At 32.2% G+C, this 14,766-nt stretch overlaps 2 protein-coding genes across 3 annotated transcripts in view; one reads left to right on the forward strand and one right to left on the reverse strand.

Moving 5' to 3' along the window:
• LOC129956927 (uncharacterized) overlaps nt 1–14,766 on the reverse strand; it is a 769,878-nt gene that overhangs the window by 547,305 nt on the left and 207,807 nt on the right. The gene's annotated exons all lie outside the window — the stretch shown is intronic.
• Nucleotides 23–8,019, forward strand: LOC129956928 (uncharacterized). Its single transcript, XM_056068983.1, has 3 exons — nt 23–63; nt 3,593–3,789; nt 6,967–8,019. Exons 2-3 carry the CDS (start codon nt 3,735–3,737, stop codon nt 7,839–7,841), a joined length of 930 nt encoding a protein of 309 aa, XP_055924958.1. The 5' UTR covers nt 23–63; nt 3,593–3,734; the 3' UTR covers nt 7,842–8,019.

Consider the following 14,766-nt stretch of genomic DNA (forward strand, 5'->3'; position numbering starts at 1 on the left):
TGAAGAAGTGACAACAATTGAATACTCTAACATAAGTGCAAAGAAGAAGAACTTAAGGAAAAAGTGAGTGTTACTTCGCCTATTTATGGTGAATTATTAATATTAATTTTAAAGACACAAAAATGAACTTCTCTAGAATATTTTAATATAGGATTTTTACTTAAAAAATAAGAAAAAGAAGGGAAAAATAGACACCAAAAGTACTAACCACTTTAAAATAAGATGCATCTAGCTTCCTGGTCGTTTTATTTAAAAAAAAATATTTCATTGATTCATCGCACCACAGGTGTGGCCCAAAAAATTGAGAGTACGCCTTACTTTTGCTTGATAAAACCGACTTTCGATATAAATAACACATTACCGGGAAGTGCAAACATGATTTTATTTTTACACATAACAAAGGGTTTGATTTAGAGTAAAAATAAAGAAAAATCGACGAAAAACTTTAAAATTGAAAAATTTCAGAAGCATTTTAAATAAACATACGCAGAATTTTGCCTCAAAAAATTCAGAATACACCCATGAAATGTTTGCAATATCACGTATAGAAACCAAGTGCCTCTATTAAATTGCATGTCTTTTGGCTCTTATAATAGCCTCTAAACGTCATGGTACCGATTCGACCCATTTTAGGTGGTATTTGAAGATATTTTACCCCATTCTTCTTGCAACACTTGTTTTAAATGGGTTTTTTTTTCTAATTTTGTATTTTTGAACCCATTTTTCGGGTATGGCCCACGAATGTTCAATGGCATTGATGTCGGGGTACTGTGGTGGTGTGTGTAACTGCTATTTACAATGAAAAAGACACCCTATTTTGAAGTTACGTGTATTCTGTTTGGGGTCGTTGTCTTACTGGAAAATGAAATTTCCACCTAAACCCAAATGTTTAGCATTTTCCTTTAGATTGCTGCGAAGTATATCGAAGTAAACCGTATGCCACCGTATGTATAATGCCATCTATAAAAATTAAATTTCCTATCCAGGATGAAGCCATGTAACCTCACATCATCACCGAGTCACCATCATGTTAAACTGTAGGTGGTTAAACTGTAAACTGTAAATTTTTTGGATACAAAGCAGTATTAGGCTTTCTCCGTACAGTAAGATGGTTGTCACTGCCAAAAATGTTGAGGTTTCTTTCATTACTAAATATAGATTTCTTCCAAAGGTTATTGGTCTTCAATGGATGAGTTTTTGCAAACTTCAAATGCTCTTTCTGAATTTGCAAGCTGGTGAACGGTTTCTCTCTAACAAAGCTACTTTTATATCCAGCTTGTCTAATGGCATTTAGCACAGTTTCAGCACTTACATTTCTGCCTATGATTTGAAAAGTTTCTGCAACAAGTTGGATGAACCATATGGTAGCAGCAATCTAAAGGAAAGTGTTAAAAATTTGGGTTTAGATGGAAATTCCATTTCCCAGCAGGACAACGACCCCAAACAGAATGCACGTAACGTCAAAATACGATGTCTTTTTCATTGTAAACAACAGTTACACACACCACCACAGGACCCCGACATCAATGCCATTGAATATTCGTGGGGGATACTCGAAAAAGTGGTTCAAAAACACAAAATTAGAAACAAAACCCATTTAAAACAAGTGGTGCAAGAAGAATGGGGTAAATATCTTCAGATACCACCCAGAATGGGTCGAATCGGTACCACAACGTTTAGAGACCATTATAATATTATAGAGAATTATAGAGACCATTATAAGACCATATTTAGAGACCATTATATGCAATTTAATAGTGACACTTTGTTTCTATGCGTGATATTGCAAAAATGTCATGGGTGTATTCTCAATTTTTTGAGGCAAAATTCTGCGTATGTTTATTTAAAATGCTTCTGAAACTTTTCAATTTAGAAGTTTTTCGTTGATGTTTCTTTTTTTCTATTCTAAATGAAACCATTTGTTATGTGTAAAAATAAAAACATGTGTGCACTTCCCGGTAATGTGTTATTTATATCGAAAGTCGGTTTTATCAAGCAAAAGTAAGGTGTACTCTCAATTTTTTGAGCCACTGTATATGATGACAAAATTATAACTTCTTAAGATTATTAAAAATTTCTCCCCCTCTAACACATATGTGAAACAAGTAGCCATTTAAAATAAAATTCTCAGCGTCTTTTTTAATCTGGTATATTAAAATTGGAATTTCTTTGTTTTTTTCATTACTGAACCAAATTTTTGAAATGCATAAAAGTTTGACCAGAGTCGGTGTGAAATTAAAATTAAAATAATAATTCTTAGATGGAATATAATAAATAATAATAAAATAAGAAAGAATTAGGTATATATAATTTAATATAAATAAAAATCATTGTGAGTATGTGTGTATATTTCCATTTATGCATATTCCATATTTACGTTTTAACAGCTGAATTCAAACAAATATTATACTCTTATATTTTTAAAAGAAAGAAAATTGTTAATTTTTCAATGTGAGAAAAATTAAATGTTCCTTGAATTCAAGTTAATAGAAATATTGCCATTGTTTCAGTGTAACTTCGAAGTAGTTGATCCCAAAAGAAATGCTATCTTAAAATTCAAAATTTTATCTATTCTATGTATTATTTTTGTCCAGTTTTATTTTAAATTTTTTATTAATTTTTTTTAAAAATTATAATAAATATTTGAATACAAACGGACAATATTGAAATATGGAAGTTTGCATATATTTCCCTCCTATAGACAATGGCAGACTTCGAACTGCTCTACTGGTAAAAAAATAAAATAGAAATATAAAAAAAATAAATATTTTGGTTACGTACTTTATTGATTTTAAAAAGCAATTTGTGCCAAAATTGTAAAAATATTTTGTTCTGTTGAAAACCTGGATTTCAAAGAATAAACTATTGCCAGAACATAATATCTAAATTTTTCAGAAAAATACAAAAAAAAAAAAAAAAAAAAAAAAAAAAGTGCAAAAGCAGATGTTTAACAAATTAATATGTGGGAAACTATTGTAGTTTATACATATGGATAAAAGTAGCTATCGGCGGTTTATAGAAATCGTCTGATTTGATCCATATTTTCTTTTAATTAAAACATGGTTTAGACAATAAAGAGCTTCTCAATATACTAATGTTTTTTATGTGTCTATAATGTTTTATTTTTCATTTTAAGAATAATAGATATTGAAGTATCTGCCAATAAGTAAATAAACATAAAAATTAATAAAAAGAAAATTAAAAAAATTATACATTTCATGCGATGTCTTTCACATGAGGAGTCAACACAGATGCAGGTGGTGCACTTAAAAATATCTTTTAAATAAAACGATAAAAATCTGTAATACAATTTACGAAAGAAAACGATATCGAATACATGATTTAGAGGGAAAATATATTGTCTACATTGAAATTTTGAAAAAAGAAACAGAAATACATGTGACAGTCAATTACAAATAGAATTATTAATTTTTTTATAGAATTTTAATTTGTTTTTACTTTGAATTACAAATTATTATTCAAAGCCTATTTATAAAAAAAAATATTTTCAAGTGGATATAGGAACCCAAATTATTTAATATTTGACGATTTTTTATGTGTATTAAATAAGCATGGCTTTATTTTGTTTTAGCTTATTGACAACGATTGTGGTGCCTTATCTTTGCGATGTTGAGAGAGGAAAATGCTGGCTGAATGAAAACCAGAAAAATTTAGTGACTTTCTTTATTCCCATAAAGCTTTTGCCAAATAAACAACCCCCCACAGAAATAGAAATGAAGGAATTTTATTCCCTGATGAATAAGAAGAAACTGCAAATGGATAACTCTGGTAAGAAGAGGATTCTTGGAAATATCGACATGGGATATTCTTGAGATTTATATTGCTTATAAATTCCTGCAAATTCACGAGCAGTACGATTATCCGATATGATATCAGGGAAAATAGTTGAAAAAGACATTTTATGGCAACATAGGTATTTTAAAATACAGAGTGGTTCATAAAGAAGTACACAATTTTCAGATGTTGTAAAACAGTAACAGTCAAAGACACGAACTACCTTAGCGTCTAATATGTCTAAATTTACACTTAAACCAATCAAATCTTAATATGCCTAAATTCAGAAAATAAATATCCTATTTATTTAATCGCCTCAGGTGACCAGTTTCTCGGGAATATTGATTATATATGATTTCATGTAAATCATATTTTGTAATTTTATGCTCATGATTTCACCATATTTTCTGGCATTAGAACCGCGTTATTTAATTTTAATAGTTAAGTTCTGTTATCGTGTACAATGTACAAATATATATTTTATAAAATTCGTAATATTGTATCCTCGTTTTCATTCTTCTTGTTGACCATATAGATAATAAACAGGATCCTTCTTCTTCAGCTTTCAACAATGGAAGAAAATTGCGCGATCAAGTATTTGATGAAACATTGAAAAAGATTTGAATTTCAGAGTAACAATATAATCTATTGTTGGAAAAAATGCCGAAAAAAAATTGCCAAAATTCAACAAAAATTCGCATGCTTATTAAATTACTTTCAATGAAGGTACAATTGTTTAAGCCTTAAAACGATGTACATTCCATTTTTATGCAATAATATTTTTGACAGCTATTGTAGAGAAACGCCAAAACTCAGCTTCTTTTTTAATTATAGTATTTTCCATAGTAATTTCATTCTCTTATTTCCTGATACAATTTCACTTTCTGTTTAATTAATTCAACTGAAACTGTGTAAAAATTACTGCGCAATCACTTCTACGTAAAAAAATGAAAGTGATCCCTTCGTTGCTCTTGACAAAGGCACCACGTGTATTGTATTGGCACGTGGCCGGTAATCCCATGTTATATAAGACTAGTGATCATTTGTTTCGTCCCTTTTTACTTCTGCTTTCGTGTCGCACTTCGCTTTCTTCTAAATAAATCATGCCCGTCTCCAGAGAGAGAATACAGCGAAATTAAAGATACAAAGACTCTTTACTGCTTGTCAAACCTGCATTTTGCTTCAAACAAAATAGTCTTACACACACACACACACACACATAGAGAGAGAGAGAGAGAAATAAACTTCGATGTAGTCACTGATACGTTAGCTAAATGATGTATATAATAAGGAATATTAAGATTCTTTTTGCCATTTGTTTTGTTTTTGTTTTGCTGATACATTAACACTAATTCGATTTCAAATACATAACAAAAAAGGTTACTACTGTAGATCATTTAATATTCTTTTCTGCTGTAGATCTTTTCTTTACAGTATTAGTTCTTGAAAAAGAAGTCGTTCAGAATTAAGTTAATAAATAGTTAAAAATTATAGTAAGTAGAATGAACCTGTAATTATAGATTTAAATGCAGAGACGCCTGGTAAAAGCGTTTTCTCTCAAACGTTTCATCTGATGGCTGTGTATTAGTTCAGCATGAATTAACAAAATGTGAGAAAATTGGCTCAATATATGAGTTATAAAGAGAGAACTCTGACGCTTATGTTAAGTTTGAATATACGGTGTGATTCAAAAGTCCGTTAACATTTGAAAATCCAATAACTTAAGGAATAATGTAGGTAGGTAGGTAAAAATTGACCTGCATGTTTGAAATAACATAGGATTTTATAGGAACCACAAAAAATGAAAAAAAAATGAGGAAAGATGACGATTGTTTACTAAAATTGTTATGTACCGACGAAGCCCATTTCTGGATCCATCCGATTCCGAGGATCCGTCCACAACGGGAGAAGTTTAGGCTACCGAAAATCTTATAATATAGGGGAGATCTCATTGTATGACGTTCTTTGTGAGGTTACCTGTAGTCGCAAATCTGCCACGATTGTCCGACCTTATTAGGGATGCTAAAAGACAAATTCCAACGACAACTTCTTGCATCTACAGATATTCTGTTCACTACATTGTTCCTCGACTACAGGCATTGTGGGCGAATGAAGGTCTGCAAGTTGAAAAGTCTGCAAGTTGTTATAAAGAACATAGTCTTTGCTAAAAATCAATAGTTATGCTAATTATTGCTTTTTTATCATATGAAGATCGTTTCTTGCCTTTTTTATTTTCTCGTATTCATAGTATTGGGAAAATATAGTAATCGTCAAAAAATTCGAACTCAACATTTTGACGAATCTCGATGTTTTAGACCATCCTGAGTTCGAAAAGCACATTTTTTTTGAAAATGTCTGTCTGTCAATCTGTGACAAAGGTAAGTAAAAACCGCTTTGATCTAGAGGGATAAAATTTGATATATGGTCTTTATACCAAATTTGTGCGGTTTTTTTAAATCAAATTTTGAGTAAAATCCGCGCAGAGTGAGTCTGTTTGTCAGACTGCTCGAATATAATTTAATACGAAAACAACAAAACGAAGAGAACTAGACAGATAAAATTCGATATACAGAATAAATATGCATAATCACATAAGACACATCAAGTTTATAACCAAATTTAATGAGGAATTAAGTGTTTATCAGGCTGTACTTTTTGAAGCAGGCAAATACGATAGCTTTAAGTTGCAATGACTTAAATATATCAAATTTTGTATATAATTTTGTGACTACAAGTGTAGTTATGATTCCAACTTTTATTATAAACGTTTGGGAAAAGCGCGTATTAGACATAAATTCCGTTTCCGAATACTATTAACCGCACGTCAAATAACTCGACAGGGATGACACTATAGATTCAGCAAAAAGGATATATTCTCCACAATAGTTAATATTCCGTAACTATTCTATACCAATACTAGGCAAGGCGTTCTCTCTATTAGATAGTATACGAGAAAACTTTGAGGAGACTACTCCGGCTACTTTTGGTTCTAATAAACCCCATGTCATTTCAAGTATGCGAGTCAACTTTTATCTTCCTACGATATTCCGTAAATTATTGAATTTTCAAATGCCAGCGGAATTTTGAATCACCTCGTATTAGACATCGAGTGAACTAACATCATTTATTGTTTGCCATTCAGTTTAATTATTTCTTTGATTTTCCTTTCAGATTCCAACAAGTTAAGTCAAACAGCGCAAGACCAGAATGTCACTTCTGATGTCCACAGACGAAGAAAGAGAGACACACAATATGCTGAAGGGAATGACGGTCCTCAGCAGTACTGGGGCAATCAAGGCGAAAATGAAAACGAGCAATTACTCCGCGCTCAAAGAGATGTACCCAGCACTTCCACAGAACACGAACCAACGAGCACTGAAGGACGAACGCAAAGGAACGCCGACCTCCAGTCAAGTAAGCAGTCAAAGCGATCCGCAGAAATGGAAGAAGACGAAGCAGATGAAAATGACTTAGTCTCGCCATCACCAGATGAAGATTACCAAGACGAGGAAGAATCGGATTACCAACCAGAGAAGCGATTTGCTGGACCGGAAACGACAGGGACAACTCCAAACTATGAAGATTCGTCAACTAAAAACCCATCCCAGCTTTATAGAAGGGAAGCTATGAATCCTAATTACAATTATCCATTCTTCGCTAACCCGGGCTTCTATTATCCGAACCAAAGACTCATGTCTCCATATGATGGCATTAGTTACAGATCGGCGGATGCCTTCCCTATGTTGTACATGGATGCTCCAGCTTTTTGGCAAAACAAAGTGGCAAGAAGTCCTCGTCGGTTTTATTCTCAGAGACAGGCAGGGGGATATGGGGGTGGTTGGCCACCTATGCCCTCCTACTATCAGCAATATGGTAACAGGTATCAACCATCCTATCCCAGTCCAGCGCAGCAACCAAGAGGGCATTATCGACATCAGTCCTCTTACGGTGGATACAAGCCATTTTCTTACGGCTACGCTCAGGGAAAGAAAGCGCCGGCCAGAAAACCCATTGAAACGGATGCTCATATGTATTATGGGAAATAGAATCTATGTACTGCTTGAACTAGATGCCAGATTAGCCAAGTGAGTTAGCCAAAGGTTTGAGTTTTAATTTCTGTGTATTATAAATTGATGCAATGGACATTTTAAGTATGCAAGTTTCCATTCATATTTATTTTCACCAATTCTTTTTTTAAATTATAGATATAAAAAAATTGTAATCTGATCTTGGGATTTTTTTATTATAATATTGGTACATTTCATGAAACGCAATTATGAAGAATAAATATAAGTACAATCATAATTGCTTATTCTTTTTTCAAAATAAGCTAATTCCTCATCTCCTAAGTTCCACACCACGTTTGACATCGACGTATTTAACGTGCACTAGACACGCTTACACGACGGTTTTTCAGTGGAATCGGGTCTCGAACCTGAAATCCTCCGGTTCCGAAGCCGAGACTTTACCACCAGGCCATCGCGGTCCTAAATCTTTAGATGATTGTTGAAATATTAAAATGTCTGTGAAAAACTGGGATACTCTTTCTGAATGACTGTGAAAACGGGTTACTATATTGGGATATTGGATAATAGCTCTTTACTTTTTTAGATTATTAGAACATAACAGCGTAGTTTCTTAAGAATGTGTAAGGGTTTATTCATTAATTTCTTTTCTAATCAGAAATACGTTTAGCCTTAAAACAAACAACTAATTAAAGGATGGGGGGGGGACCTAAAAAAATTTTCATGATACGTCCTTAATCGAACCTCTGACGACAAAATTACAATTGTTGGGCTGTATTATTAATATTAAAGGTATTTTAAATGAAAAAAAAAAAACATTTTAAGAACGATAGATTCATACAATACATTATTTATAATTTTTAAGTTTACTTAATAGCATTATGGATCCATAATATTGTTAAAGGATTCTGAAGGGATATCAGGTCCATGACCCTCTGTTTTGGCTACCACTTGGCAACTTTGGCGATAAAAATGAAGACTCTCAAAAGCACCTGAATTTCAACAATATCTCTATTAAAAGCTAGGGCACAGGTTCTTTCTAAAAATTTCCATACCCTATCAATGAAGGTATATAAGCAGAGGCGTACTCACGAGAAATCAGTAGTTGAATGTATTCTCCTCTTTGAGGTGGTGATCTTTAGTGACTTCACTCTGAGCTATGTGTGCTCTTGCGATTATTTAATAATTATTTAATGTATGTTGCTGATTTCTGCAACGTATTCTGCTTATGCTTCGATTGTGCTTTATTACCTGTCTAACTTCTCACAGTTGTAGGTACAGGTTGTCCCAAAAGGTAGTTTACAAACTGAAATGGCATAAGAAGTTTAATGGTTATGTATAAAATCTCAAAAAAAATAAGATTATAATTGGTTATTTGGTAAAGAATTATAAAGAAGAAAAGTAAGACACAAATGAAATGGGAAAAAATTCACAAAAGGCAAACAAGTTTTTATTCATGAGTATCAAATTAGCAAATCATATGCGGTATGATAGTTACAATGGAGACAGAACCCAGTTGAACTTTCAAGTATTTCAATTAATTTCTAAAAGATTTTAACACCATAGTCTATGCACGTTTCACATACTGGCTTTCAGACAACTATGCCTTTATATTATTGTGAAACCATATTCCATTCATCCTGCGTTGTAATTGCATTTCTTCTACTTTTTTTATTAATAACGTTCCCTCTGAAAAGATTATCGTTTGCATTTGCGATCCTTCATTCTTGAATTTTTAACTAACCTATCATTGTAGTTAGTAAAGTAATTATACACCTGTTGAAAATTGTAACCATAACACAGCTAAACTCTTCCCTGCCATAGCTTTTGGCGTACTTTTAATTAAGAGCATCTCAACGACAGCAGGATCATTACTGGTCAAGATTAAACTTTTCCCGTAAGAAGCTTGTAAACGTCATGGAAATGGTGATAGAAAATCACACACTAATGCTTTAAAGGGACCTTTCTATTCACATTTTTGGGGTTCCTTTTCCCCCAGGGTTTAGGAAGACGCCGTCAGATAAACAAATATGTTCTATTCCGTCAATTTAGTGCCCTTTCCTGGTTACTTTTGGAATCTACAGACTAATAATCTTTATACACACACACACACACACACACACACACACACACACACACACACACACACACACACACACACACACACACACACACACACACACACACACACACACACACACACACACACACACACACACACACACAAATGAGGTATCTGCAATTATATTTCTGAAAAATTCAAATTCAAACACCCCGGGGTCCTGGACTAGGGTTAGCGCTTCTTCCCCATGATTTGGGCATCCAACAGCCCGGGTTCGAGTCCTGGTTCGGACATGGTTATTCTTTACTCTGTGTTTTATCTGTGAGGTGTTTGAAAGAGCCGCCCTGTAAAAAGGGATTGTGCAATCGAGTGTGTGAGTGTCATCTTTATATGAGCAAGAAGTCAGACTTCTGTCCTCGGGTGCTCATAAGACTTTACCCTCAGAAGCCACTGCACCCCCTTTTCTGTTGTAATGCGGACACGACATCATCATTATATTTAAACACAAGTAAACATTTTAAATTTAAAATTTCGATGTTAAACTTTTTTATTAGGGATGCATGGGTTAGTTGCTAGTCAAAATAAACTTAAATTTTATAATTACAGTAGGAAAGCACAGTAAATGATTATATATGATAGTGGATGATAGTATCAATTGTTTTAGAGTTATTCCCGATTTCTTCAGATGTGGTGAAAGAAGATTTTAAAAATAGAAAATAAAACATTAAAAACATTCCTTTAAACATAAAACGCACTTCTTTCTCCATTTCGTATATTCAAAGTCAAAAGAACAGTTTTTATATTCTGATAGCTTTAATTTTAAATATTTAAACAGACAGATTTTTGACAGATTTTTTCAGCAAAAACATATAACATTTTCCGGTTTATCTCTTTAAAAGAAAGTTAAAACATTTGAGTTTACAAAACTGATGAATTTTTTCTAATTCCATCTTTCTTTTCTTTTCTTTTTTTCATTTTTTTTTTTTTTACTTAACAATTGAAAAAAAATCAGGCTTCATTGATATTATTCCGATTTCATTTGAAAATAAGAAATCTAGCAATCCGTTTTTACATCTAAAAAAAAAAAAAAAAAAAGATTTTCTATCGATATTTCTTTAGTTTGCAGACGACTTTTCTTCTTTGCAGATTTCAAACGTCAACATTTTACGCTTGAATGTTTGCTCCGATTAAGAAACATCTGTTCCGATATTGCAGCGCCATCTAATTGTTTTTGTTTCATTTTAATTTCAGGCTGTATTCAGTTTTTTACAACTTTGCGTAAGTAAATGAACAATGTCGTGCTCTGTTTATTTAAACTTTGTTTTTATTCACTTTCCCCCTTTTTTATTTAATTTAACGAATGCAAACAGTTTTCTTTACTTTAAGAAAACACTGTAAAACTACGATGTATACTTCCTTTAACAAGGCAAACTAGTTAAAGAATAAAAAAAGCAAAAAGGCTTGTTTTTCAAAGTGTTTTTAAGCACACATTTTTTTATTTCTATGTTTTAATCCTTCTTTTTGCGTTTATTTTATGCATACAAAGAAATTTATACTATATAATAAAGAGGAATTTATACTATATATAAAAAGGAATCTATACTATTACTAAATAAAAAAAATCCAATTATACTCAATTTCATGCTTGAAAAGCTTTTTTTTATGCTGATTTTAAAACAGTTTCTTGCATTCGATTATACATAAGAGAGAATTTATACTATTACTAAATCAAAAGATAAGGTTATAAATATATTTCACTATACAAGTGGAAATATTTTATTTGGTTCAGTGATCTGCGATGAAATATGTATGAGCACTCGGGTGTCCAAATGAATAGGGAGAATGATATTTATTTGTGAATCTAGACTGCATAAATGACTGAATTTGCATACATATTTTAAACATTATTCTATTATAAATGTATAATATATTCGATCCTGCAAGTATGTAGTTATAATATTTAAATATATATTAGTAATTTCATAATAGATTAAAAATAATTTTTTTATAGAAGAAAGAAAAAAAATTATTTTGTTAATACTCAAATAAAATTGTCATTGCCCAGAAACTTACTCAACTACCCAGAAAAGTGAGCACTTTTTATTTATTACAAAATTGTTAGCAACTGTGTAAAAATTTCCAAGTTTAGTTTAGTTTAGCTATATTAACGTCCCGTTTTAAAGCAAAAGAAGAGCTATTTTGGTACGGACTTCGTAATTTTGAACCGCGGTCACATGACGAGGTTGCCACTTGATCTGGCATCCCTTCTCCAAACTTCTACTCCACACAAGCGGGAGGACGTTCGGCCCTAACTGATTTAGTGTGTACCAGACCCACTTACACGGCAATTCTTAGGTGGAATCGGATCTCGAACCTGCATTCCTCCAGTTCTGAAGTCGAGACCTTACCACCAAGCCACTGTGGCCCTTGTAAAAATTCCAAAGTTCTAATATACATTAGAAAGATAATTTTATTTGCGAAGCGAAAGAGATTAATTGTTTGAATTTGTATAAATAAATAATCTAAACAACAAATTTAACCTTAAAACGATGCAATTATAGTATTTAAAAGCGTACCAGTAACACTAATAGAGCAATTTTTTTCTCAGATTTGCAAAGATAAAAATTACCGAAGCACTTCATTTTGTAGATCTAATTTTTATAATGGTTATACTTTAAGGAAACTATAGACATTAGAAATCTGCACAACCCTTCAGAAAGCAATAATAAAATATTATAAATAAAAAAAAACATAAAACAAGCAAACTATTTTAAATTAACAAACGATTTGCTCCAGCAAGATATGGTTATAATTTTTAAAACTATGTCAATAATTCTGAAAAAGATTAAAAATTACTTCTAAGGCGTAATTGCAGTTGAGAAATATATAATTAAGTCAATGTATTGTGAAAGTACTTTTATAAACCTGTAATGTTGCTTCCCAGCACGATCAGTTCAATGACTGGAAGTACAGTTTTATGATCAGCTCTGTTAGATGCTGCTGAGATTCCGCGTCAGATATCTCAGAGCTTGGCGACAATTTGGCGACGAATTTCCCAACAAAATAGATATTACTGTAAATTCGAGAATTTTAGCATTTCAGTCAATAGGAATCGGAATACGCCTGACTGGTCCAGAACCTTCTCGTCCTGCCTGCCAGGAATTATAAAAGGCCGGCAGTCTCAAGCCGAAGTAGTCGTAGTCGTGAAACTAGTCATCGACAGGATAGTGAAGCAACAACGGAACAGTTGGTTCAGTCCAGCGAAAAGCAAGCATTGTGTGGAGCCCAAGCGAGTGCTGAAGTGAGCTGTGTGCCAAGTCCTGGTGTTTATGTGGAAGCAGCATCGTGTGAAGAGTGTACTGCTATGTGTCCTCCTATGTGAGTCTCGGCTGTATATTTGTCGTCTTTGTATTTAGTGTCTTAGTGTTAATAAAAGTCGACGTTCGTTATTGAGGCCTGCTGATTGTTTTCACACCTTACACCCACTACAAGCGAACCCGGTGAATTTACGGATTTAGTGGAAATGAAGTTCCGTAACAGTATAATACTTCTTAAAACTTTAAAGCAGCTGTCATCATGAGAAATCTGCACAGCCCTTAATGACTCATTTATAAGGCATTTGATATAAATAAACAATCACAAATAAGCAAGTTATTATAAATTAATAACAAATAATTCTTTCTTGCTATTATGAGACCATAGGATTAAAATTTAACAAAAATATTATGAAAGATTGGAATTCTTTCTTTTTTTGAAGCCTGGAAATATAAGTGGGCCAGTACTTTTTGCTAGTCAAATTTTACTTCTTAAACATTCTAAAGAAATTTCTATCATGAGAAATATGCATAGTATTTGTGAAGTAATAAACATGTTTCAATAATTAAACATCAAGTTGAGATATTTCTAGCTTCAACTAATTCCTTAGAGACGATATTTGCTTTTAAATATCTTAGTACTTTCTGTAACAAAGACTGTATTCGAACTATCAACCTAATTTATCAAATTTGTTTTTGTAAAAATAAATGAACTGAGATCATAGTTAAAGAAAATATATATAAAAAATGTAATAAGTATAAAAAAATACAACAGAGAATTCAATATGTCCTCCAGTGTCGATGGATAAAATGTGTAGGAAAAAAATGAAAAAAATTCAACTCACGATCAAGATATCCACCATAAATTCTAACTTACCTGAAAGAAAAAAATAAATAAATGTTAGCATTCTTCAATACATATTTGAATATATAACAATATAACTCCTATTGCAAGTACTTTCATTTCGGTCATAAAAACATTCATAAAATACAGATTATTCTAAAATTCTGTAAATATTGATTTAATGTTTCAAAAACTACAGACATAAGCATTTGAAAAATATACATCGAATTCGTGCTGTTAAAATGAATTGACATATATATTGTAAACAATAAATTAATTATATTTGAGAGCAGTCTCTATTGAGATTACCTCTATGCTTTGAAACCATTAGCTAATCTATATCTATATCTATACTTATAATAAAGCTCAATGTGTGTGTGTGTGTGTGTGTGTGTGTGTGTGTTGGCGCTCTACAGGCCAGACCGTTTGACCTACAGCTACCAAATTTGGTACATGTATACCTTGGAGGTTGGGAATGTGCACCTGGGGTTCCTTTTTTCGAATTGTTAGTTTTAATTATTAATTAAAAACTAACTTTCCCTCCAAAAAAAATCTTCATTTTCCCCACCGCCAACTTTTCCGCCAAAAAAATCTTCCATTTTCCCCACCGCCAAATGAGAAAGGCTTCAATTTTTTTTTCTCCCAACAGTAATGAGGCTAGGGTTAAAATTTTTCGGCGGATTATTTCAATCGATTCTGTTTATTTTCTTAATGTTTGATGCATTT

Source organism: Argiope bruennichi, chromosome 11 (assembly GCF_947563725.1).
Source record: "Argiope bruennichi chromosome 11, qqArgBrue1.1, whole genome shotgun sequence".
Classification (NCBI taxonomy): domain Eukaryota; kingdom Metazoa; phylum Arthropoda; class Arachnida; order Araneae; family Araneidae; genus Argiope; species Argiope bruennichi.